This window comes from Astatotilapia calliptera, chromosome 6 (genome assembly GCF_964374335.1).
Source record: "Astatotilapia calliptera chromosome 6, fAstCal68.1, whole genome shotgun sequence".
Taxonomy (NCBI): domain Eukaryota; kingdom Metazoa; phylum Chordata; class Actinopteri; order Cichliformes; family Cichlidae; genus Astatotilapia; species Astatotilapia calliptera.
In genome coordinates this window covers 29,643,561-29,670,896 of record NC_137427.1, presented here as the reverse complement: position 1 = coordinate 29,670,896, position 27,336 = coordinate 29,643,561, and the positions used below count along the sequence as shown (strand labels likewise).

Sequence of the window (27,336 nt, the reverse complement as noted above, 5' to 3'; positions counted from 1 at the left end):
ATATTTAATTAAAGAAAAAGAAGTGCAGTTTTTCTACATGATACAGAAATGCTTCAGCAGTAAATGAAAGACATCTGTCAGCACGACTCTTCAGCTTAAATTCTGAAAAACAAACATGTAAAAAGACAGAGAGGGTTCTGGTATCCGATTGCCCAGACTGTCTGGCAGTGAAAAAACATTAACTTTCTGTCATTTAACTCTTTACCTGTTACTTATTTACTTCAGTGTCGTATGAATTTCCACTGCTGAGGACTTCAGGAGAAAAGCTGCAAAATTTATGAAAACACAGTCCCCCAGCATGCCAGATTGGAGCCTTTGGTGGGCTGATTCTGGCCCCCATGCCTTATGTTTGACACCCCTGATCTAGTACTCAAACTGCCTCTGTCTCATATTTTTTGCTAAACTAATGCCTGCAGACCCACGCTCACAAACATCATCAGCTATGCCACAAAGGTAAATTGGACTTTTGTACCTCCTGCTTCATGCACACTTAAAAATTAAACAGGGTGTGCAACAGGGGTATAAAGTGCCGAGCCAATAGCCCCTTGGGTGCCCCACTTTACTCAGTGCTAATGGGCCACAGGTATCTTTGACCTTGGCCTGTAAACCTTTGTGACCACATGTAAAGTCTGTGTGACGCTGACAATAAACCATCCACAAACAGAGCTGTAAAAGTGCTCAAACCGAGCAGGACCACATTTCCCAGTGATGACGCACACACACACACAGCAGGAGAAAGCATCACCAGCAGCGCTAAATGTTTCTGTTTTCCTTCTATATGTATTTCCTTCCGTCTGCTAGCGCCCCCTGTCGGGAATTATCAGTAACTCTCAGCAGTCTGGCCGTCCCAGCGCCGCCCGCAGGAGCTTCCAAGTTCACAAACCGCTGGCTGTGTTTGGATAGTTTGGATAGCTGTCCCACGGAGTCAGATACCACAGCCTCAGCGTTGTTACAGTTGTTGTGCTTTGGATGAACACACGGACTCCAGGTCAACTTTCTGTTTTTGTTTTCGGGCCTCTAACATTTGAGCGTTTAAACTTTCTTTTGTTGCTTTCTGGCTTTGTTTCTGTGTCCAGAGTGATTTCTGTGGATGGCGAGGTCTAACCAAGATGGACACGGGCTGTCTGCCGGTTGAAGACTAGATAACGGCTTCTCAAACTAAATGTAGACTTTATTTTTTTACGCGTGTTTATCGTGTTTATCCGTGAAATTTGTAGTCGCACCATTTCCATCCCGGGGGTGGGGGATCAAAATCCTATAATGAACATTTTCCCACTGGAGTTTCGGTAAACTTTTCCCACGACTCGCCATGTCGGGAGTGGTCCGCACCCTGAGCCGCTGTCTGCTCCCGGCCGAGGCCAGCCGGGACCCTGTCGGCAGCAAGGAGAGGAGCCGGGAGAGAGACGCGGCGCAAGAGCGGGAGGCGAGGCGCAGGAGTCGGGAGATAGACGCGATGATCGCCCGGGAGAGGAGAGCCATTCGGCGGCTGGTGAAGATCCTCCTGCTCGGGGCCGGGGAGAGCGGAAAGTCCACATTCCTCAAACAGATGCGCATCATTAACGGGCAGGAGTTTGATCAGAAGGCACTTCTGGATTTCCGGGACACAATCTATGAGAATATACTGAAGGTAAAGACGTGGCTCGAGGGGGCCTTCATCCTCCACATATCTAATGTTTGCCGTGTTTGTTAAACATCCAAATCGTGTTTTATATCTGAGAAGGACAACAGTGAGGGGGCATTTTGAAAGTTTTCACAAGTAATTGACACTTTAGGTCACTGTGGCTCTAACTATTCAGATTTTTTTAATGAGTTGCTTATGTCTTAGCTTTTATAATAAATCTGATTGATTTTTATTTTTTTAAGACAGCCAAAACATTTTCTGAGGAAAATCAAGATGATGGGAACAATTTATATCTGCAGGCCTGGGCCATTAGCGACTAAGGTTCACACACTTATTTAAACACACACAGAGGTCTGTTGACAAAGTGCATATTTTTATCCTGAAGTGAGTCTATGTGTGTGTGTGCGTCCTGTCCCTTTGTTTGCTGTCATGGCTGGGCCTCCTTCACCAGCTAACAATACCAGACTATTCCTGAGGGATGAGCACATCCGTCCTGAGTGCCACACAGCCCAGACGAGGATGATAAGAGCCTGCACTTCTGCACAGACAAGACAGTATTCAGTACCCTCCCCCAAACACAAGTATACAGTGACCGTCCTGTCTCGGGCCAGATCAAGAACACAATCTTCCCACACACCACATACTTTACCAGCAGCCAAACTCCGGAAAACACACACAATGCGCGATGTGTAGGAGCTGATAGGCCAGGCCAAAACTACCAGCTATTACCCCGCTTAAAACATCTGTAATTCCCTCACCAGCGCTGCAGTCATTCGTCATGTAAAGTATATAAAGAGCGAATGTTAGTATTAGGGTTGTAAGTGGAAGTTATTTTCATTAATGATTAATCGTTTCTGTTTTATCCCTCTGTTCAGTGTCTGCTCTTTTCCCCGTCTTTTTGGATGCGGCTTTTTCTTTGCAAATCTGCACAGAAGGCCACGATCCTGGAGTGACCTCACCACTGCAAGAAAAAAAAAGCTTCTGGTTGAGAAGTGATGCACTCTTGCTCAGTTGCAGATTCAGTGCTGTTTGCTGAAGAGAGTAGCACACGTGGTTGTAAAATCTGGAGTTTATTGGAGGTTCATGCAGGCAAATTGGGTGATGCTCCGCATACTCGACGTTTATGGCTTCTTTAATCAGCACAAGCTGTGCTAACATAATTGGAAAACGGTTTTCCCGATGATCAATCAGCCCTGTAACGTGATAAACGTTCACTGGGCGACACAATGTGCCACTGAAGGACTGATGGCTGCTGGAAAAAGGCCTTTGAGCATCTATGTAGATGATACAACAGCAATAATAACGAATTTATCATCAGTGGTTGAATTAATGAGCGTTAAAATCATATCTGGATAATTTGGTGTTGGAAAACGAGGACATTTTGAAGCAATCCCAGCTTAACCGAACTTAAAAAAAGTTAATCCTACATGATGTGTGTGCATCCTACATGATGTGCCTTCTTTGAGTTTGGACGCCGCTGTTTGGATTTCCCACATCACAAAGGAATAACAGCCAATCGTGTGCTAGATGCGGTTGTTGGTGGAAGATCAGTGTCACCTACCAGGTGTAGCGGGGAACCCCCTGTCTTATGGGAACCTATTGATGAAGAGTGAGAGAGCAAAGTGGCAAAGGAAGGAAAGAAGGGTGGATAAAGCTGAAAGAGAATGCACAGGTGTGCTGCACAATTAGGCCTGCAGAAATAAACAGCGGAGAGGTGGAGTTCAGATGCGGTCTGAGTGATTATCTTGTCAAGCGGTGGATAAATCTGTGGTTTAACCATTGTCAGAGGTGAACCAAACAAACAAAAAACCCCTCTGATCTAAGTTAGCCTTAACTAGCAAGTAAATGATCACTGAGTCATTTTGGACTTTTGAGGTGCATTTCTTTATCACAATAGAAGATAAATACCAGCAATAAAAAAGAGCTAATTTTTCTAAACTGAGCATGTGATGGCTGCTCCCTTCTCTTATCTCTGGTAGCTTTTATCTCTCATTGCCTTTCTTGAATTTCTTTGAAGTATTCGCCTGCTTTTTTTCTCTCTCTTTTTTTCTTCTTTTTTGGCTCGTTTGGTTCACAGCAGATATTTTGGCACCGGCTGCCCGCTCATGTGTTGTGTTTTGTGGCTGGTGTTGATGTCACTTGCAGTCCCATCGTTCACTGGGGCTCCGTGGGCTCAGAAGGCAGGCGTCGCTTTAGAGGAGGAGGAGGTCAGTGCAGTTCGCGGGGTGGACTGCATTAACGCAGGAAAGAGAGCCGCTTTTCAATACAACATTTATAAATGAAACTGAACCCTGCCAGCTCCAGCCATCTGCCGGAGGCAACTGCTACTAACGCTGCTGACCACGCCATGACTGTGAGAAGCCCATCAGCTCAGACATCAGATTTTAATGTTTTTTCGCCCCGTGTGGTCAGATACTGAGGGCCAGTAACACATAAAATGAGCTTTTCAATCAAAGTCTGTTACTCATTTAAATTTGTGCGTCCTGTGGCGTTGCCCTCTACGGCTGGGGAGGAGGTGAAGTTTGGTTGGAGTTAACAGGAAGCAGAAGATTCAAATACTAAATCCCCATATATCCTATGTAAAAAAATCTTCTGAGCTGTTTTTTTCCTTTTCTTGTCTTATTGATATTTCCTCCGTCTACTCTATGTAGCTGTTTTTACACGTGGATGTCAGGCGAATGAAGTAAGGATATTGTACACTCGGAGTCTGCTTCACATTCAGTCTGACTATCTGTTTGCTTCAGGCTGCCTGAGCAGCGCGTGCAGGGCCCGCAGCAAAGTACGACCACTCCTTCGCTGTGAATTCGCTAGACTGCTTCCTGCATAAATTTAACCTGGGAATTATTTAACTTGATCGCCCAGACTTTGTGCTGCCGAGCTGGGAGGATTTTACATTTTCACCTCTTTAAGGTATAGCTTGGAAAAGTTCAGGGGTGCCAGTGCATGTGTGGAAGTATCCTATGTCAGTCACATAAGGAAGTTGTCCGGTCAAAAACTGGGTCATAGTTGTGGGAAGTATGCAACCTGCACTTCCTGGGAAGTAAAGCGAATGTTGTTTATGGCCTTTGTGCATGCATATGTTCAAATGTTTATAACCAGATAATCAGTGATAAACTAGAATTACTCTGAATCAGTTTACAACAAGAGTTACAACATCCATGCAACACCTGTCCATCCATCCACCTTTCCTTCCACTTATCCAGTTTCTGGTCAGTGGGGGGAAGGTAGTGGTTGGAACCATTCACACTCGTAATTACACCTACGGCCAATTTAGAATTGCAAATTAACCTAACCCAGGGAGAACCAACACAAGCACAGGGAGATAACTCCACAGAGGTCCCAGCTGGTGGATTTGAACCTGGGGCCTCCTCGCTGTGAGGCAGCAGTGCCAGCCATCTGTCTGTCATTTCTGTGTAATTACCAACATGTTCAGACTCATAACAGTAAGCAAACCTGACTTCCAGTGTTTAGCCCTACCTTTGTTCCCCTTTTTCTAGCTGAGATTCACAGTAACCCATGAGCGGCAGACCAGAAATGCACACAAGCTGACGTCATCTGAACGTCCGGATAACGCACAAGCTAGTTCTCGTTAGAGAATGTGTGCAGTCCTCTGGTACTGACCTCTTAGATCGGCCAAAGCAAAGGCAACGTCAGTCATCTGAATTCTTCGGAGGCTTTGAAACTGAGCCGCACATAACTGACTTGCTACAGGCAGACAGTGACAGGCTGATCGGCATGGAAGCAGACAGTGGAGTAAACATGCGGGCACTCAGGAAGAGACGCAGACAGGAATATGGAGGATTATGATACAAATGAGGCAGATTAGTAAATTGATAAGGCTCGTGTCATGAGTCGATGTGACTCACTCAAAGCTCACACGGTCATTCTGCTTTGGGAAGTTCGCTGCGTCCACGCTGGTAGTGGGTCTGCATGTTCGTCACATTAATGCAGCATGTGTGTTTGTGTGTGTCTTTGTTTTAAGCACCACTGTGGGATTTCCTCACTTGTTTAGGTTCACATCCATCTCACTCATTCCTAAAAACAAAAACAGCATTTTTGCACAAAAAGTCTGAACAGGCTCAGACTTGAAATCACTCCACAACACTGAGTCACAGAGGGCAGCCAAGTCAGACTGCACACACACGCGCACATGAAATAGACATACATTGTAGATACATTAGTCAAACCTTCTTTTCACTCTTTGCATTTGCCTTTTTTTTTGTTATAGCCATGTTCAAAAGCGTGGGTGGTGGGGGCTCTCTCTCTTTGACTTCCTGGTTTTCACATGTTATTTGTAAAGACATCGTTGATGTTGTGGGTGTGTAAAAGCCTCTTCAGTGTGAGATTAAGCAATACAAATAAATTTGACTATTGCAAAAGATTCAGATGGGTCATGAGTCATTGACAGACACACACAGAGCACACGTACTTTGACCCCTGAGACACTCTTAAATTATTCACAGCAGAGTCATTGTAACGATCCATAGAACAGATGAGCAACAACTCTTTAATAATTCAGCCGCTCTGGACTTGGAGATGCTGTGAAATACGCCTCACATTTGCAGTGAGTTAGTAAGAGCCGGTGAGGGTGTAATGGATCGGCGCGAGCTCACCGATTCAAAAATCAAAGGTTTTTATAGCTAACTTACATTTTTGGTGATGCTCGCAGTTGTTCACAAGAATTGGCTGGAGAGAGAGAGAGAGAGAGAGAAAAAAGAAGTATATATTTATAGTTGCTGTGTGAAGCGGGCGTAAATGCTGCATCATCACTTCCAGAAAGTTACAGCCCACCTCAATCTGACATCTGGAGTAGCTGTTCAAGAGACTAGATGGCGGAAATAGAAAAAAGTAGAACTGAAGGAGGAATATTCAGTCTCAGGAAGAGACCTCCCACACAGATCCCACATGGTTCTCCTCAAAAAACCACCAGCAGCCACACGTGTATGCGTTCAGAGTGTGACTTAAATGCATGAGTTTCAGCGTTAAAGTTACTCCATGTTTACGAGGAATGCTAGACTCATTTTTTTCCTCCCATCTGTGTGGTAAGAAAAATATCTGCGACATTAAGACAGGCGGCTGCTCTTCTTGTGTGTGTCTGCAGGGCATGCGTGTGCTGGTGGATGCCCGCGACAAGCTGGGTATCAGCTGGCAGAGCTGTGAAAATGAGAAGCAGGGCATGCTGGTGATGTCGTGGGAGGGCCGCGTAGGCGCTTCGGGGGTCGAGCCCAGTGAGTTCCAGCTGTACGTAATGGCGCTGAGCGCGCTCTGGGCGGACGCCGGCATACAGGAGGCCTACACGAGACGCTCCGAGTTCCAGCTGGTGAGTAGACATTATACTCAGTCCTTTTAATATCCTCCCACGCCCCTACGAACTTTCATCACTAACCACCTGAGACATCCAAAAGTGGTAATTTTAACTGGATGATGTTTAACCCTTGTAATTATATGAAAGTGATTATTGCTATAGAAACTCTGCAAGATGCAGTAAAGTCAGTCTGTGCTTTTCATGGCAACAAGCTGCAGTACTCTGAGGTGGTGAGAGGGTGCAAAGCAAGAAGGGAGGGCAAGGTGCTCGTGTGCCAGTGCTGCAGAAAATGAGCACTTAAATCAAAGCGTTGTTTGGAATATTCAGCTTTATTATCATCTGAGCAATTTAGTATGACTTTTCTGCTCGAGTGCTTTTTCATGTGCTTTCAGTTGCAACATATGATGCCAGGGCATGCACCGATGTAGCTGCTATTGTGTTTGTTATAGTTAAACCAAAGCAAATCACCAGTGAAACAAACTGTTATCCTACTTGTACTCTTTTCCCCTGCTTTACACACATATGTGGATGTTTTTTAGATTAGCTGAACCATTGCAAAATATTTCCCTGATCCTTTTTGCTGCTGCAGAAATCTCCCGTGTGGTGCAGATACCCCTCTTTGGGATTTTGTAGACTTAAAGAAAAACAATGTATATAGACGCAAACTCTTTGTAACTGTTTAAAAGGGCATTTCACTCAAAAAGTGTTTGTTGTCTTTTGTAAACCCAGTCAATAGAAAAAGAAGAGCAAAGGTTCAAAATGTTTTACTCGTTCAGCAGTCTAAGGCAGAAGCTTCCAACCTTTACACATATCAGAGGCCTATGAGTGTGCACTGAAGATGCTCGTGTTTCTGTCAGTGATAGTTACAGTGCTGTAAAAAGTATTTGTCCCCTTCCAGATTCGTTAATTGTTGTCACACTTATATGTTTCAGATCATCAAGCAAATTTTAATATTAGACAAAGATGACCCGAGCAAATACAAAATGCAGGCGGGCAGCGTCGGCACCTAAGTTAGGAGCGATAACTCTTCAACAAGGCGACGTAGGAGCTTCAAATTGATGTTATAGGTGCATCTACTAAAAATCTTTTCTTCTGACCTCAAGGTTAGAGTAAGCTTTCTGAAAATCTTGTGCGTGTGATAGCTTGAAAACAAGACAACATAGGATTTTGAAATTGATACCATAGGTGTGTCTACTGGATAAGGGGTAGTATAAGGAAGAGGACTCCTTACTACATTTATTTATATTATATTATCTGTATAGCACTTTAGAGCACACCTTCAACTTTATTAAAATCACCTTATCAAGCCCTTTTTTTTAGCATTGCACTTTAAGCATGGATTTGCACAGTAAAACATTTGCACACAATAAGTTTAATTATTTATTGACTATTTATTGGGAATTTTAAAATCATTTGGTAGCCTTGTTTCAGATCCAGCACTGCTGCTCCTCATCAAGGAATGTGGTGGTTGTCTGTCAGGAGAGAAGAATGGTGATTGAGATTGAGATTAAGGTTTACCAGTAAGGAAAACTAATGCAAATGTGTGTGTGGGAAATCTAGGGATAAAAGTGGTGCAAAAAAGTGTCTGTAAGATATGATTACCCACCTTTCCGGGAACGACCATTGGTAAAGCGAGTGTGGTGAATCTTTTCGTGCTTGGGTTTTTGGGTTTTTTTAGAATATTGGGTTTGGTGTAAAATTAAAGTGTGAAATATTTATTAATATGAAAACGTGATATGTATTTATTTATTCTAATTGATATATTGTATACTGTGGTGGAAGGTTGGGATTTAAGAATTTACCTGAGAGTGGAAGAATGGTTTAGTCTGTGACAGCTGAACATATTTAAGGCTGCCGGTTGTCATTAGAGGGTTGATTGTGCTGTGAAGAAGCTCGACGAGTGAATTGTTGTAAGGAGAGCTGTATAGCAAATAAGTACTTTTTGTTCCACTACACTTGCCTTGGTCCATCTCACTGTTTCCAGCCGCTAAGGGCTGCCCTGTTACAGGTAGCACTGGCAGGATTTTTAAATGATGATTTCATATTATGAAAGGAAAGTAGCGACCCAAACCTACTTGGCCCTGTGTGAAAAACAGTTTTTGAAAGTTGAGTTTCATTATTGACATCCAGGTCTGATAACTGCCAGACCCGTTGAATTTTTAAAAATCACTTAAATAGAATCTGCCGGACAAAGTGAAGTAAAGTCACTGACATCTGTCCATCACAAAGGGTTACAAAGTCTGAGGCTTTGGGACTCCAGTGACTACAGCGAGAAAATTTGGAGCAGTGGTGAACCTTCCCAGGAGTCACTAGCCTACTGAAGTGAGAGTGCATAGATGACTCATCCATCAGGTCACACAAGAGCCAATAACGATGTCTAAAGAACTGCGTGCTTCATATGAGTCAGTTAAGGTCAGAGTTCACGATTCCATTGGGAAAACACTCTGTGGACTGACGAGACAAAAGCTGAACCTTTTGTGTCCTGTTACATGTGCTGTAAAACTAACACAGCAGGTCATAAAAACATCATCATAGCTACAGTCAAACATGGTGGTGGTAGTGTGACGGTCTGGGGCTGCTTTGCTGCTTCAGGACGACTTGCTGTAAGTGATGGAAACATGAATTCTGCTTTTTACCAGAAAATCCCGAAGAAGAATATCCGAACATCAGTTCAAGAGACCTTGGGTTATGCAGCAGGACAATGATCTAAAACGTCTCCAGCAAGTCCACCTCTGAATGGCTCAGAAAAAACAACATGGTTTTGGAGTGGCCTCGTCAAAGTCTGGATTTATATCAAACTGAGATGTTGAGGCGTGACCTTAAACAGGCCGTTCATGCTCGAAAACCCTCGAATGTTGCTGAATTGAAACAATTATGCAAACAAAATTAAAATTCCTCCACAGTGATTTGAAAGTCATTTCCAGTTATTATAAACACTTGTTTGCAATTCTTGCTGCCAAGCGTGGCGCAACCAGTTATTAAGTTTAGGGGGCAATCACTTTTTCACATAGGTTGGGATAGATTTTTCCCTTAGTAAGTGAAATCATGTTTTAAAAACAGCATTTTGTATTTCCTCGGGTTATCTTTGGCTAAAATGAACATGTGTTTGATGATCTGAAACATTGAAGTGTTACTAATATGAAAAAAAATAAGAAATCTGGAAGTGGGCTGATACTTTCCCACGGCACTCTACAATGTCCAGTTCTTCATTAGTGTTATTTTCTAGTTTCTTCTGTACACTTCCCACCTTATAATACTTAACATGATTTATGTGGTATTATGTAAAGAAATATATGAATATACTGAAATCTCTGACACAGTGTAGTCTGGGGGTTTTGTTGTTTAAACCAGATAAACTGGCTTTAAGCTTTGGCCAAAGAAAATGTCAAGTAAAATAACGTCTGACCTTTCTGTTAAAGAAGCAGCTTAAATGACTTTTGAGGACGTATCTTTGATATCTAACATCCAAAGTGAACATTTCTTTGAATATCTACAGCTCTGGAGTTTGGTCTCTTCAGTTCCTGAGCTTAACAAAATATTACCAGGAATTGCAACACTAATGGTTTGATTTCATTAGTGTTCTCTTGGCTTTCATCTGGCTTCCATGAAACCTCAATATCGCAGCTTGATGCATGAGGGTCAGATTAAGAAAAGGATATTTCAAAATAATAACTGGAACAGCTCTGACACAAACAGCTACCGCTAATTTAAGAGCTACTTTGATGTAACTGGTTGTATGTGAACTGATGTAACCCGCTCTCATATTGGAAGAATGTAACAGTAATGTGTCCGACGCATGTTTTAAATGTAACGCAATACGGGGAACGTTTATTCTTGCATTGTACTTGGCGGTGTGACAAAAAGGGGTTGGTGAGCTGAACAATGAAATTATGATAACTTGGCTTCTAAATAATCCTCCAGAGTCCAAGACGGCATTCGAATGCATTGTGTCCAGATCTCAGTTCTCAAACTGAAGGATGTACATGTTATTTTGCTATATCGAGAGCAAAACAAATCATTGCTTTTAACTGCAAAACTCGAGCACGAATTTCCTGGTAGACACCTCGGGAAGATGATTATTCGGGTTAAAGCCGCGGTAACCCCCAGAATCGGTGGGAGACATGTTTAAAAGGTTGTTGTAATGGTGTGCCTTTCTTCTTGAAGGTGCCGCTGGCTTCTGAGGCTGAAATTGTCACATTGTTTATAATGATTTTGTAAGAGTAAGGGAGATGCTAAGAGAGAGCGCGAGAGAGAAAGAGGGGCTGTTGTTTTACTAAAGCTTGTTGTAAACTTGTAGTGTGTGTATATACTGCATAACAATGCAATAAAACACAAAAACGATAAAGCCGTAATAATGCAGTACATTGTCCAGCTCAGATATATTAGTTTCCCTTTTTGCTTTTTAGCCCAGTTCATCATCTTCAGCTCTCTTGGGTGAGAATGCATTTAATTAACAGGCTTTAACTTTTCCATAAACTATAAACAGCGATCAGCCACCGCAAAGCCACGGGTCTAATAGTGTTGATTTCCGTACACTGTTGACGCAGCTGACCTGCTGGAGCTTGGACACGTCCTCTGTGGTCCTGAGCAGCGGGATGTGAGCAGTGGATCCTTTGGCTGCCGGGGCCTTCCTGGATCACATTTTTCCTGTTGCATTGTGTAGATGCTCACTTGCATTGGGATAATTGGGACGGGGATCATTATCGTCTCATGTGTGATTTGTAGTTCGTGGATATTTAAAAGTAGAATGGGAGGCATAGCCTTCAGCTGTCACCAGCTCACAGTTTGGACAGCCTCTCTACTACTAAGATCAGGCCTAAAACTTTCCTTTCTGAGAAAACACATAGTTTTTATCACTCACCTTTTTATCTGCACTCTGCATTTAACCATTAGTTATTATTCATTTCTGGCTCTCCATTGTCCCCCTCACCCCCAACCATTCGTGGCACATGGCCGCGCCTCCCTGCGCCTCGTCCTTCTTGTGGTTTCTTCCTGTTAAGAAAGAGTTTTTTCTCCCCACTGTCGCCATGTGCTTGCTCACGGGCTCATTTGATTGTCTTTACCTTTCAATATGAAGCACCTTGATGCGATTGCTGTTGTGATGTCGCACTATATAAATAAAATTGAATTGAACTGAATCGAATCTCCGAAATTGTCAAGCTGGTTGTCAAGGTCAACTCCCGGGGCTCTTTTTCATGTTCTTTGAAGCATTCCTGAGCCTTTCTGCTGCACTGAGTAGTTAGCCTGATATATCTGGTATATCTGCCCCTTCTTGGGAGGGGTTGCAACCACAGGTAGCTCCTCGTGTTTGATTTCCTGACCAAATCCCAGGATCCGTAAACAACTACATTTCTAAATAAAATCCTTACTAAATGTTAAATCTCCCATTCAGCAAAAAAAGCACCTCTCAGTTCACTCTCTGATTTGGGTATAGTCACTGGCTGACCTGATGATTTCATGCGTGTCCGCATTTAAATTTAGAATTGCATTTTTAAGTTTCAATATGATGGCAAACAACATTTACAGCAAACACAAAAGAACTGCTACTCATTACTAATCATGCTCTTGTCCTGTTTCCGTTTCCTCTGCTCTTAGCGGTCTGACTGAGTAATATTGCAAAGAAGAAGAAAAAAACTTTGCACTGTAGCCTTGCATTCCACTTCTGTAGTCATATTGATGTGGAGAGCAGGAGATATTTGCATGGTAACTGATTTACCTCAGCCTGTTTTCTCTGATCTAATAGTCGCTGATGTGCTCAAAACATCCGAGAGAGCAACCGGATCACATTAGAAATGTTTATACCTGCCAGCTGAAAAAGAAGCTGCAGTTAACTGTTTAGTACTGCACCGAGTGAAGCCAAAGTATTTATTGTCTTTTCGCATAACTTCCTTATCTCTCTCGCTCGCTCGCTTTCATTTTTTTTTGTTTTGGAGACGTTGCAAAGATGTAATTATTTTCCTCTTGACTGTAAATGGAGCCACTGAAGTGCACTCTGTGGAGTCTCTTCTCCTGAATTACATCCAGCAAACACAAACGTGAAACTCCTCACAGACAGCAGAGCAGTTCTTCTCCCTTTTAACAACGTGCAGAACATTAAACACACACAGATCAACACCAGTGGGTTGCACAAGAAATGTTTTCTTTATAGGCAACGACCACTCACCACGAGTGCACAGAAGATATGCAAGTTATTACAGTGAAAGTGATGGAGGACATTTTTATCATCATCTTTGTCTCTCTTCCTAAGGTTTTACATCCACAAAATCATCATCAGAAGGCATCATAACATTTCGTTATGTCATTTTACAAAACAGTGAACCAGATAAGCTTTTAAAAATAAGTGAAACGCTCAAAACTCATATGAAACTTCCTAAGATGAGTCACGTCTGGCAGATATTTTTTCTGCTGTCTTTAGCCCGAGCAGCCTTTGCTTTTTTTTCCAAGGTCATCTTTTATTCTCCCGTCTCGCAGGAACAAAAACAAATAGACTCCTTTCAACAGCCACTTGCTATATTTTAAAGAACATTTTGTGAGAAACAGACCGGCTAGAGAAACCATTTGTCCAATAAACGTCTACAGATATGCTGTGAAGGGCCGGACAGCTTGTCAATGACACTCAATGGTTGAGCAGAATGTCATGAATGATCGCTAACCATATTGTCAACAGAGGGAATGTCTCACGGCATCGGCATCACCAGCTGGGCTCGCTGTCTGTGCTCCGTGCATTGGCTGTAACAGCTAGTTTTATTTGGACTTTATTGAAAGTGACGCAGCAGCTTTACTGTCTGCTCGGGGCTGTGAGGACGACCTTTAACCTTGTTACGCTTTTATCGGTGACAAAACAAGCTGGAGTCACATAGAAGGTGCTTACGTCTCTGTCTCCGCTGTCTCACACTCAACAAACTGTGTGCGCGTGCTTGAGATGTACAGCTCTGGGTCAGACCGCTTTGTCTTATCTGGAGTTGCTGCGTGATAAAGTTAGTGTGTTACAGCCGCACACAGGCCTGCAGGCATTGTTCTCTCTAAAGGCCAGCACGCATAGGACTCGCATTTAGAGGCGTTTTTGATGCTCGTGGCCTGGTGCCACTCTATCAGCAGACTTGTTCAAAAGTATCAATCTACACTGACTCTGAAACACGCGCAATCTGCTCGTCACCTCAAGACAGCTATTTAAATCGCTGCTGTTCCAGTGTTGTGAATGATGTACAGTCTGTGTGGGCTAAGTGGACTGAGTGCTTCGGTTCAGCTCTTGATTTGCTTTAAAGTGGAGTAAAGCTGGTGAAAGTCAGTGTTTTTCTGATTGTCAGCAAATTCCGTAAAGAAACCAAAAACAGCAATGCATTAAACACCTGCTGGCTGTGTAGCGAACGCGCTGCACAACACTCCTTTTCTTCTGCATGGGTCCAGACTGAGTTTGAAGCAATTCTAGCAGATGTGTACCGCAGGTGTAAAGGGAACGCTTGTGTAGGTTATGATGTAAAACAGTAGTTTAGCCTCCATGTTTAAATTCTGTCCCACTGACATCATTATTGTGGCTCGGGAGGTACAGCGGGTTGTCTAGTGGCTCAATACCCAGAGTTTCACCCAATCGGAGGATGACTGTGTGCGTGAATGTTTTGGTATAGAAACAGAGGCTGAATGTGTGTGAGACTGGGTGAACGACGCTTGTAGTGAAAAACCCTTTAATTTGCATATATGCGTTTTGATTTGTATCATATTTGCTACATCTGGCTTTTTTTTTTTACAATGTATGACTTAAAAATTCATTAATTTAGTTTTTTGGGTGGAAAAGAAATCACACTGATGATGCAGAAGTGTCAAAAATTCACAAAAACTGAATGTATGAAATATGATACTCGAGGCGTTAAGGGGTTAAAGTTGTAAATTTAAAGGGGGGAAAAAAATGTGTTTTTCTTTCCTGATGAAATCAGATTGCTTCACTTCACAGGGCCCTCATCATACTCCAGAGGTCACAGGTAAACAGGAAATGCTGTGAGTTTAGTGAGGAGCTACAAGCTGATACCAAAAATAGCCGTCAGCTCATTCCAGAGCTTCTTCAAAGAGCCGACGCTTCTGATAACAAGCTTCTGCAAACTCGCGACTAAAATCACAGCATTTTCTTACTGCAAAGTATAAATGGAGTGTAAAAATCGTGCATTACATGTATTATACATGGCAGTCTGTGGCGTGTGTGGCGTGATGAAGTACATCCAGCCTTGCAAAGTGAAGTGCTGTGGTAAAAAAAGTAATAATAAATAAAAATAATAGGCATTTGTGGCTTTCTAGATGTTCAATGTCAGTGGATGATTCAGCAGTGACCCATAATACGACACTATTTGCTGTCAATTGCTACTGGTATTAAAGCACGAATGAATATGAACTGCATATCAGAGCTACCGTGCCGATCTACAACTTAAACTCTATTTTTTGATTCCTTTCATCTCTCCAGAAATTCACTGTCTGAAATCATCTAGTTTGGACTATTGGAATTGAGCAACACTGCAGATCTCATTCATGCTGCTAGTAGAGCTAAAACATTTTAACCAGTGAGCCCATGAACACTGTATTTCTATTTAATATTGGGCAATCCCTGATTCACTGTCCTGCTGCATGCAGTTATTACCAATGCACCAAATTCAAGCAGTAAGTTCCCAACACATCTAACGTGTACTACAGTGCCCAGTTGTTTTTGAAATTACTTAGACCAAGAGTGTGAAATATAAGGCGCAGGGGCCTGAATAAACCTGCCAAACTGCACACGTTTTCTCAGGGATTAAATGTGTGGTTAGACACTGGAAGAAAGGGGATTTTCACTGGCCCTAACCTAACATCAAAGTGGCCCATGATGTAAAATAGTTTAAGTCAGGGATGTCAAACTTAACTTTATATTTGTCATCTCTTTTTTAAATGATTTATGTGCATGTGCTTGGGGCCCAATCGAGGATAAAGGAAGTTAAACGCTACCTAAAAAAGTGCTGGTTTTCTTTTTCTGTTCACTTTTCGGACAAAACATGGAGCAACAGCAGCCTTATTCTCGACAGCAAGAAACCAAAATGTCTGCTGTGGAGTAAATGTGCTGAGTTAGATACTCTCCGCCTCCACTTTCTTGCCGCTCTTGGAGAGGTTTTCCGGGGACACCGCAATCAGCTTTTCCCAGGCACAACTGGGCCCGAGCTGGGCCGCGAGCAGACGGGGGAGAGGGAGGAGAGTCCGATGAGAGGAAGAGAGAAAGGGAGTGGAAAGAGATGAGCGTTGAGATGGGGAGTCTCCCACAGTGAAAATGGAGCGAAGGAAAAGGGGAGATAGTGAGGGGAAAAACAAACCCAAAGCAAGCACAGGCAAGGAGTTTGTTTACTTGTAGGCTTTTCTGTTTTCCCACCACACCCAGATAACACGCAGTTTGATACAGGACATAAACATCGAACCTCCCCTGCTCGAGGAAAACAAGGCTGTAGATCGAGGAGTGACAGTAAGTGGTAGCTGCTGTCGTCAGCGTAGGTTTAGACTTTGCACCGTTCAGAGGACTTTGAAGTCTCACAAAGGTGTAAAGAGGCTATAAACGCACAAATGCGTGCGACGCTGCACACGCACACATTTCATCGATGACTTGGGCCTTGCTGAGGTTTAACATTGTGTATAGTGTGTTTGTGGTACCCCATTTTATCTATAATGCATATCCCTGCCTTGATAGGAAGAAACATAAAATATCCCCAGAGCAGGGATTGCAAATAAGATAGTGGTGGATCTGCACCAGCTAGTGAGTGCATGTTTTAGACTGATAGATTTCAAACATAATCCCTCCCTGAACAGGAAACCTGAGCTGAAGCTGAGCACAGCTGTGTTGAAGAGTATCGGCAACAGTTTCTATTCCAGACAAATCTGGAGAAAAGTGAACTGAAATAACGCTTTTTTTTCTAGAGATTTCTTGAACTCAGCTCAGAAATATAGATCACATTGAGCATTACAGCTGAAACACTTGGTTTAGATTCATTGATTTGCCACATTGATGAGGTTTTGTAAAGTTTTCTGGATTTAATTTAAATCCAAACTGAAACTGCTTCCCCCTCAGTATTAGAAAAGTAGGAATTCCTACTTCTCGCCCTTTTAAAATTGATGATGCTGCATTTGACTTCTGTCACACCCAGCCTGCGTGTTTATCATGCACAGGTTGACAAGCAAAATTTACACTTTTTAAATGTAGCAGTTTGCTGTGTCCAATACTGTAAATTTAATAGATAACAATTTGTGAACAGTTCTTTGTCTGAAATAAGCATAGACTGAAAAGAAAAGATGGTCAACTCCAGTTTTGAAGCTGCTGTCGACAGCAGGCACAGTTTTAGCTAACAGCAGCAAACATCCTCAGATTGTGCAGGCATACATAACACAGATAACAAAACTTTAAGGTGTAATTCAGTTTAACAGGTCACGTACATGAAAATTCTTCCCTGTAAAATTGCTTGTTTCAGATGTGTCGTTGGTCTCTGGGGAACAGCTCATTTTTGGAGCCAGCCTCAAGTGGCCACTTAAGGAACTGCAGTTTTTGGCACTCAGTTTTATTAATTTATTGATTCGTTTCAACGCTCTGGAGATTAAAGCCCGACTAGCCAGTATTAGCTACTTGTTGATTAATCTGTATTGACATTTAAATTTTGGAAAAATGACAATTAAAAAGTAACGAGGACAGGGGAGAAACACCCTACAATCGTGATACCAGTGGTGATGTTGCATAGATTGTCCACTAGAGGGCAGTTTGCAACAAACAACCAGCTGATCTATTCAATTCAGTTGTGTTTATTTAGCATCAAATCATAACACGAGTCGCCTTAAGTACGGTGAAGACCCTGCAATAATAGACAAAATAGTAATATAGAGACTAAGCAGAGTCGGGAGAGTGTGAACAAATGGACATATAAATGAAGGCGATGTCTTTTTGTTTTGTGTCTCTAAAAGGAAAAAATATTGGCCAACGTATCAAGATATCTGATTTTTACAGGACTAAATATCGGTCTTAAAAATCCCGTATCATCGCTGCATGAGACACACAACAACTTCTCTGCCTGACTCACCAAGCACATCGATGACTGTGCCAGTCTGCCTGCCTCAAGAACTGGATTCATGGTGTGTCATTCAAAGCTTTTGGGCATGAAGTGTAATAGTGTTGATTCATTCTTTGTTAATAAATAAATAAAAATGTATCTATGTGGTGTCATAAAATGACACTCTGGAAAGGTCAGTGGACATTTTAAATTTTAAAATTATTCATTAGTTAATAAAAAATAGTATTTATTATTATTTGAATTGAAAGGACTGACCCACAGTAGCACTGCACTTAGTCCCACACTCAGTGACACATATACCTGTGCACACACACACACACACACACACACACACACACACACACACACACACACACACACACACACACACACACACACACACACAGAACAGGAGCTTATTCAGGTCTTTGCTGGAATAAAGCCTCTAATCTGCCCATTCACACCATGAATGGAGACATTCCTCCTGCCTTACTCAACACACACACAAATGCACACTCACACGCGGGCTCACATACATGCACGCTCGCACACATACGTGCTCACGCCCACATGCACGCCCAGAGCTATATTTTATTCATTTACAGCTCTGCATTACCAGGCACTAAAATCCATCCTTGATCTAATAAAATAAATTCAGTCTGAAGCTTCGACCGCATGAATGATCGGACTGTTTCATTTGTGCTGATGGCAGTTGAAGCGGCCGTGGAAACGATCTGTGCTTGAGCGCGTGTGCGTGTGTGTCATTGCGTCTGCGGGCGCACACTCACGTGCGTGTCTGTGTCTGTCTGGTGTGTCTGCGTATCCCTTCATCTCTGGGAATTCCCCTCTCCCTGCTTTTCCCTCCAACCAGCCTCCCCTGCCGTTCGTGTCCGGCTGAACCAATCAGAGCCCCCCGGCTTTGTGTTTCCTATTGCCAATGACACCGTAGGTCAGCAGCGGGGTCACCGGTTCACATCTCACCCACTCAGAGGTCACGTTTCCTGGTTGTTATGGGGCATGTCAGGGCCAACATGAAGAGTAAGAGTTGTTTTTTGGAGTTTTTTTGTAACTGTTGCTCGTTGATCAGTTTGAAAGAAACCGAAACATCTGGAAAAAGCTGCTGTCAGCACGGCATTACAGAGGAATAATGTTATATTGTAGTGTGTGCGTGTGATGCAAGTGCTAAACTGACTTTGAAACTTTGAGTTCTGTCTGACTCGCTAATCCCTCCCTCCCCCTCTCCTCTCCTGTTTTCACACGCACAGCTGTTTCCTGAGGGAGGAAGAGAAAGGTTCATTTTTAAACTTTTGTTGGGAATCAGCCTGATTCCAGTTTGAAATGCATATACCTATTATTCCTGCTTGCTTTCAGCCCATTTACAGCACATGAGAATAGCACGACACTCTGAAGATCAAGCTCCCGTGCTGTAGAGAAACCAAATAAACCTTTTTCCTCTGCTGCAGGCACCCGCTGGTCTCCATTCATTTCCAAGCAGCATGAAAATCAATTAGCAGCCTCTTAAAACCTGAGTGAGCTGTGCGATCCATTGCAGTGAAGATCGGTGTGCGCTTAAACCACATTACTATACAACAGTGGATGGTGGAGCAGTGACAAAAAAGCACACATGGTGCTCATAGTAATGGACTACACATCTCAAGTTTCAACAGTTGTCTAATTGAGTTTCAAAGCTAGCAAACATGAAAGGAACCAACCGCTGTCTGAAGTATCAGGAAAGCTACATCCAAAAACTTCAGCTGTGCTATATGCATTCAGAAAGAGTCGGCGAAGATCTTGGATAATCTTGTGTGATCTAAAGTGAAAGAGTTGATAGCACACTGGGATATTCCACCAAATTAAGTTTTGTGTGTTCAGCGCAGACACTGTGGTCATTTTTAGGTACTTCCCTGATGACTGATTCGGTGGATGTTTGCAGAGGATATGAAATGATTCGAATCATGTTCTTTCTATAGACTGGAACATGGTGAAACTGTACAGCGTGACGCATGAGTCATCTTATTGTGTTTCCTTATTCCTGTGAATTAAGTCACGTTCATCACATTTTCTTATCCTCGGTTTCATTTCCCTTCTCCGTGTAAATCGGCTGTGTGTGGAAGTCAGGTTGTGTTTTGATACGTGCCCACGTGCGACCAGATTTATTCATCACAGGGTCGCCTTGTGACGCCACAGCCTACCTTTTGTGCAGTGTGTTGTCTGTTATAATCTCTCATTTGTGTGAGTATTTCTGGTCTGTATACAGTCATGGTAAAAAGAAAGGACACCATCTGTGTACCATAGCCAGCACAAGTCTTAAAATGATGTAAATACAGCCTCAGACAGGGCTGGACTTTGACTTGTCCGTTGCAGCACCTTCATTCTTTTCTTTTTCAGCTCCTCTGATTTGCTGCTGTGCTTGGGCTCATTGACATATTGCATGAACCAATTTAGACAAAGCTTTATCTTGTCAGACAGATGGCCCCACATTAGACTCTAGAATACTTTGGTACACAGAGGAGGTCATGATACACTCAGGGACTAGGTGAGTGCCCAGGTTATGTGGCTGCAAAACAAGCCCAAATCATCACCCCTCCATCACCGTGCTGACAGCTGTCGTGAGGCGTTTGCGTTGATATACTGTCTTTAGTGGCATTGTGCATTATTTCTAAACATCATCTGCCTTGTTGTCATCTGTCTAAAGAACAGCGTTCCAGATCTCTGAGTTCTTCAGATGCAGTTTTGCAAAGCTGCGCTGCCATGATCTTTTCAGAGTGTCTTTCTCCTTGCAGCCATTCCAAACAAGCCATGCCTGTTCAGTGTTTTTCTGATTGTACTGTCATGAAATTTAACATTTAACATGCTAACTGAGGCCTCCAGAGCCTGAGATGTGGCTTTTCAGTTTTTTGGACCTTCCACCCCTGCAAAGATTGGCATCTGTCTTGACTGTTTTCCATTTGTCAATAATCTTTCTCCCTGCAGAGTGATGGGATTAAAGTTACTTTAAAATGGCTTTATAGTCCTTCCCACATTGAAACAATTAACTTCTTTAAGATCATCGGTAAAGGCTTTCCTCCTTGGCGTTGTGCTAACAAACACCTAATTGCTGTGTTTACACTTGCTGATGATCAGTTAATCAAGTGCACCTGGTTGCTAATTACCATTATAAGGAGTAAGGATGTACTTGGCTTTTCACACACACTTTTTTAATGAATATATAGTAACAAAGTGTAACTATCTATCAGGATGTTGTTGAATTTTAAGAGCTGGTAGGGAGCAGATTATTTTTATTGTGTCCTGAAACGCAAAGTGAAATATCTCTGTGTTTAACTTTGTCTGGCTGCTGTTTGCCGTTAGGCAGATTATTCACTGTAAGTTTATTAAATGTGAAAATAGCTCTCTGCTCCAGCTGGAAAATTGGTGCAGTCAAATCAAACAGCTGTGTTCAGAAACAAGGTCGTTCAGAGTGCTTTACAGAGACGAAGTCGAAAACAAAGAGATATTTAAAACGCATATTTGCATAGGGGTCACGATGTGAAGCATGCACAGATAAGTCATGATGGGAATATAACTACAACCTTATTGTTTCCCACGTTCACATATGTCTAGTTAAATGTATCTGGCATGCTAATGTTTACTCTAAAATGATCATCAGGGCAAATCCGAGTCGTTTCTGCCACAAACTCGATAAACGCGATGTCAGAACAGCGTTAAAACTGTGGGGGTGTGATTGTGGGCCTCTATAGAAAACAGTTTTTCTCTCTAACGGCTGATCTTTAGATCACAACACGGGGCTGTCACACCAGCACAATGAGCCGAAAGAAGCCAAAACCTGTGGTGAGCCGCACCTCGGGTTTATATTCTCTGCGGGTTTGTAACCGCGATTTTTCATATCAAAAGTCACTGTTTGATCCTTTGTTGATTGGAAAATGTGGACCAGTGCAGCTTGAATGTCATCTTGAGCTTTGAAGAGCTGTGGACTCGTGGCAGGTTCTGTGTGACACGATAATTAGATGTGATCAAGCTGCGAGCTGCACAGATGTGATGGGACTAATATGATTGTGGTCGTTCACATGGTTTCTGTCCTTTGTTGCAACGATTGATGTCTTGTTAAATTAATAACCACAATACGACAGCTTCCATGGAAATGAGAATTAAAGAAGGAAGAAATACAAGAAATGAAATCGTTCCGATAATGTGATCAAGAGCCATAATTTGATTATTTTGAGTCTTTTAAGTTTGCTTAATGCGTATAAGATGACTCAGGTCTGTGTCGCGGCTGTAATGGATTCTTTCCTTCTCGTCTGCAGAGTGAGTCGGTCAAATACTTCTTGGATAACTTGGATCGTATTGGACAACTGGTGAGTCATAGTGACTGGTTTAATCTGAAGCACACTCTGTACTTTTTACTTTGCAAGACAATGTTCTCATATCCTTTTTCAGAGCTACATTCCCAGCAAGCAAGACATTTTGTTTGCAAGGAAGGCGACTAAAGGGATTGTCGAGCACGACTTTGTCATCAAAAAGATTCCCTTTAAGATGGTGGATGTTGGAGGGCAGCGGTCCCAGAGGCAGAAGTGGTTTCAGTGCTTCGACGGGATAACCTCGATACTCTTCATGGCCTCGTCGTCGGAGTACGACCAGGTACGTGCACACACAAAAAAAAAACACGTTATCAGCCTAATTATGAAATGCTGATGCAGTCGGAGCGTTTGGCAGACGAGTCTCTTGACTATTGGGATTGCGAAATGCACAAGAAACATCAGAGAGACACACAACATTTGCGGTAAACACAAAGCTCTCTTTGTGGTGCGCTGAGGAAACTTCATTGTTCCCACAGTCGTGGCTCGAGTTCAAGTCAGCGGTCATATGATGACGACTGAACCCTTAATTGGCATGCAGATAAGACCTGAAAAAAATAAAACTAGACAAAGAATAATGTTGAGCCAATGTGATTCCAGGTCTTGATGGAGGACCGCAGGACAAACCGTCTGGTCGAGAGTATGAACATCTTCGAGACCATCGTCAACAACAAGCTCTTCCTGAACGTGTCCATCATCCTCTTCCTCAACAAGACGGACTTGCTGGTGGAAAAGATTCGCACGGCCGACATTCGCAAGAACTTTCCTGAGTTCAGAGGAGACCCTCGCAGGCTAGAGGACGTACAGGTAACCCGAGGTTTCACAAAACTCTGAATGCAGTTGCAGATTTTGAGCGTCTTCCTAAAGTGCTCCATTATCTTTCTCAACGCAGCTTTGCAACAGTGGTAACTTTCATGCATTCCAGAAGAAGCTGCCCATACATGGGTCGCTGTAGCAGGTCATCTGCTAATCGGAAGTCTGCATGCCAAATATCCTCGGACAAGATAGTAATCCCAGTTGTGTAAATGTTAGATAAAAAGAACTTACATAAGGAAGGGTTTGCATAAATGGGAGAGAATGGGTAACTGAGGCAAGTTGTATAAAGAGCTTTGAGTGCTCAGTAGAGTAGAAAGGCTCTATCTGTTTACCATGTAAGCTAATAAGGACCGAAATTTCTGTCATCACACACGTAGGTTGTTATGGGCAACAATGAAAGATGTAAAGGAGCATTTATAAAGACATCAGTTTATTACCAAGGCTTTATTTTAAAAAAGAAATACAGTTAACATTAATACTGCTAATTAAAGGCTTGTTTTTCTGCCAACTCATATTTTCTCTCGTTTCTGCAGAGATAATCCAGGTTGCTTCTTTAATAAGGCTTTTAGCATCCGTGACTGAAGTCAAGATAATTAATGATAATCCTAAAAGCTGGATTATAGAGCAACACTCAAAACGAGCGCATTACTAATACTACCTGGGTTTCTCTGCAACCTGTGTGTTACAGTGCAGCTTTCTAAATGTTTTTAAGTACTGGTACTGGTTTCTTACTACAAATCTCATCCATCCCATGTATGCCTTTAAACCTAATATCCATACTCGGGGTTCAAAATGCACATTAATGCAGTCAGGTATTGAACCGCTGACCTTTACAATTTTTAGCTGACTCGCTCTTTCTCCTCGCTCCTTTCTCCTGTAGACGCCGGCTTTGTGACGAGCAGATTTTAGCGCAGAAGCACAAGATTAGTAGTTTTCAGCATATTTTTAAGGGTTTAAAACATGTGAGCATTTTAACTAGTTATAAAAGAGGAAATACACCAGTATTTTTCTCACAGCCTGTAAGCCGTGTTGATCACTGTTTTGTTTTTAACCGTCAGATAGAGCATCGCTTCAAACTGAGCAGCAGCATTAGCTCCTTTCCTTTCATGAAGGATGAAAAGGAGTCACTGAAACACATTTGCTTAGCACTGAGAGCTGTTTTCAGGGCTTCCAACTCCATGCTATCTGGTTACTGAGAAACCTTCTGGAAAAGACTTATTATGCTCCCTGTAGCTCTAGATTTTTATTCTTGGACTCTACTGGATTAATTTTGCATGATTTATTTATCTTGCACTGTTCTGATCAGGCCCCTCAGTTCATCCACTGTTTGAAGCAAGCTTTCTTAGCTCCTTTCTTCAGATTGGTTCTCCTGTGCAAACAGAAGGTTTAAACGGCAGGTGGGTGGGGCTTCCGTGCTTGCAGCCAGAGCCTTAGTTGACCATATTAAGGATATCTGCTGTTGTTACAGCATCAAGAGTAGAAATATTTAAACAGTGTTTAGAGCAGTGCTTGCACATACAGTGGGAGAAATAATCACTTGATCTTCTGCTGAATTTATAAGTTTGCTCACTCACAGAGAAATGAACAGTGTCTCGTCTTTATGAAAGTTTCATATTAATAGACAGAGACAGTGCATCAACCAGAAATCCAGAAAAAAACACATTACATAAAAGTTTGAAATTGATTTGCATGTCATTGAGTGGAATAAGCATTTGAGCTGCCAGCAAAACATCACTTAGTACTTGATGGAGAAACCCTTTTTTGCAAGATGGTAAGATGTTTCTTGTAGCTGGTCAACAGGTTTGAAGGGATTCTCACTCAACTTTACAGAAACTCCCAGAAGTGTCTATAAATTAGGTTTCTTGGCTGCCACTTGGCAACTCGAAGCTTTAGCTCCAGCCACAGATTTTCGTCTGTTTGGCGTCTGGAGGCTGGCGAGGCCACTCGTGATCTGATTGTGCTTCTTCTTTAGCCACTCCTTTGTTGCACTGGCAGTATGTTTTGGGGTATTGTCATGCTGGATGGCCCATCCGTGACTCATCTTCAGTGTTCCGGCTGTTGCAGTACGTGGCCCCAGAAAACAAAAGCATAATGTTTCCACCTCCGTGCTTGACTGTGAGGGTGGTGTTCTTTGGGTCATACTCAACATTTCTCCTCCTCCAAACACAGCGGGTCAAGTTGATGCCAAAGAGCTCAGTTTGACCACAGCAATTTATCCCAATCCACCACCTTTCTCATGCTCAACCTCACCCTGTGAGGCCAGATCTTGCATGGAGCTCCCGATCGCGAGGGTGACTGATCTTTTACAATCACTACAACAGTTGTGCATGTCTGCAATTTTGTCCCTGATGTCCTTCAGCAGTTGGCTCATGGTGGTGGAGAGGTTGGAATGGGAGAAATTGATTCTCTGGACCGGTGTCTAGTGGACAAGCTGATATCAGGAGTATCTGTAACTGACTGATTGATTTATTGATTGTAATCTGTGTCCCACAGTGGAACATAGTCAATCTGTGGGAGACATGCAAATCAATTTATAACTTTTATGTAATGGGTGTGTGTTTTTTGTTGTTGGGGCAATATCTCTCTATTAAAATTAAACTACCATAAAAATTAGAGACTCTTCACATCTTTGTAAGTGAATAAATGTATAAATTAAGCAGGGGATCAAATAGTGTTTTTTCTCCACTGTACATTGACCTCATTATCTGAAGCTTAGGCCATGTGTAACATGAACATCCATCCCTCTAACACTACGTATGTGACAATAGTTCCACAACAAAAATATCTTACCGCCAAAAAGTCCAATCCTCCTGCTATGTCATAAAAGTCGGTCTGATCTTGTATTTACGTCAGTATAGTACATGTGAACACACGCACATAAAGACTCTTCCTCCTCTGCTTCTTCCAGGCGTTCCTGGTGCAGTTGTTTAGTCGTAAGAGGAGAAACCGAGGGAAACCGCTTTTCCATCACTTCACCACTGCAGTAGACACAGAAAACATCCGCTTTGTCTTCCACGCCGTGAAGGACACCATCCTGCAGGAAAACCTCAAAGATATAATGCTGCAGTGACCTTCACGTCATAGACGATGGCCTCTCTGACTGTTAACTGTGAAACCAGCCGTGAATCCAGGCCTGGAGGACTTCTGAGAAGGTCTCCTTTGATCTGAAGCAACACTGACCTGTGGAACCATCACTTGACCCACGCAGAGTGGATCTTAGTGACCTCTGAACCTGTGGAGCCCTGAAGCAACTCTGGACGTTTTGGCCCCTGTGGAATCTCTATGTTTAACCTGTATAAATGTGTGAATGCTGTAAAAAAAAAAGAAAAAGAAAAGAAAAAAGACAGTGGGCTTCTCCTTGCACAGGTTCCAAGATGTGTAAAAAATGTAGAGGAAAGCACCAACTACATGACATGAGCACTGAACGTTGTTTTTCTCTTCTGTATATAAGACTCATGACAACATGTCACTAAACCCAGTCAGACTGCTGCCTGTTGAAATGTAGCTCGAGCTGTGTGAAGACGCCGCGGGAGGGGAAATAAGCGCAAAGAAAGAAAACGAGGAGGAAAAACATGAGGTTTGGAGCTGAAAAATACTGTCTTAAAGTACACCTGACAGAGGGAAGGGGGTTTGGGGTCCATACTGGTCATATGCTGTGTTATGTGAAAAGGTTGCACAAGTGTTCCTGTCAATGAACTTCAGCAGAGGAGTGAGACTGAGCTGCGCTACACCGCTCGTCCTCTCCTGCCCCGTCTTTTCTTTCCTCGTCTTGTGTTAATTCTCTTGTTCCTGCCATTGTTCGAGAGATCAACAGCTGCAGATAACAAGTCTTATTCTTCTAATCCCACTCCTTCTCGGCACAATAGACACATTGTTCTTCTCCTCAGAAGTAGACGGTCAAATTAGAGTCTCATCTAAGCTCTGAAAAGTGCACGCAGCTCCTGGTTTCGTATGAATCCATACACCTTTCCCGAGCTTTTCTCTCCCTTCTGTGATTTCCATAGCATCCCAGTAGATGCACCACAATAGCCTAGACTTGACCTGAGGCAGTATAAAAAGAAATATAGTAAAAAGTATTTTAAAAAATCTACAAAAAAGCTTTGGCTTCTGGTTACACTGCTTGTTCCTGTTCCCTTTGTCCCGTAAACGTGCCGGGAACAGCAGAAAATGAAGAGATTGAACTGCAGATGACCTTATCCCCCTGTT

General features: G+C 42.7%; 1 protein-coding gene across 1 annotated transcript; it reads left to right on the top strand.

Annotated features, from left to right (window-relative positions):
- Window positions 1–27,024, top strand: gna12a (guanine nucleotide binding protein (G protein) alpha 12a). The gene is made up of 6 exons (XM_026171542.2): window positions 1–1,627; window positions 6,723–6,941; window positions 22,264–22,314; window positions 22,397–22,597; window positions 22,915–23,121; window positions 26,039–27,024. The coding sequence occupies exons 1-6, from the start codon at window positions 1,310–1,312 to the stop codon at window positions 26,198–26,200; spliced, it is 1,158 nt and encodes a 385-aa protein (XP_026027327.1). The 5' UTR covers window positions 1–1,309; the 3' UTR covers window positions 26,201–27,024.
- The last annotated feature ends 312 nt before the right edge of the window (window positions 27,025–27,336 follow it).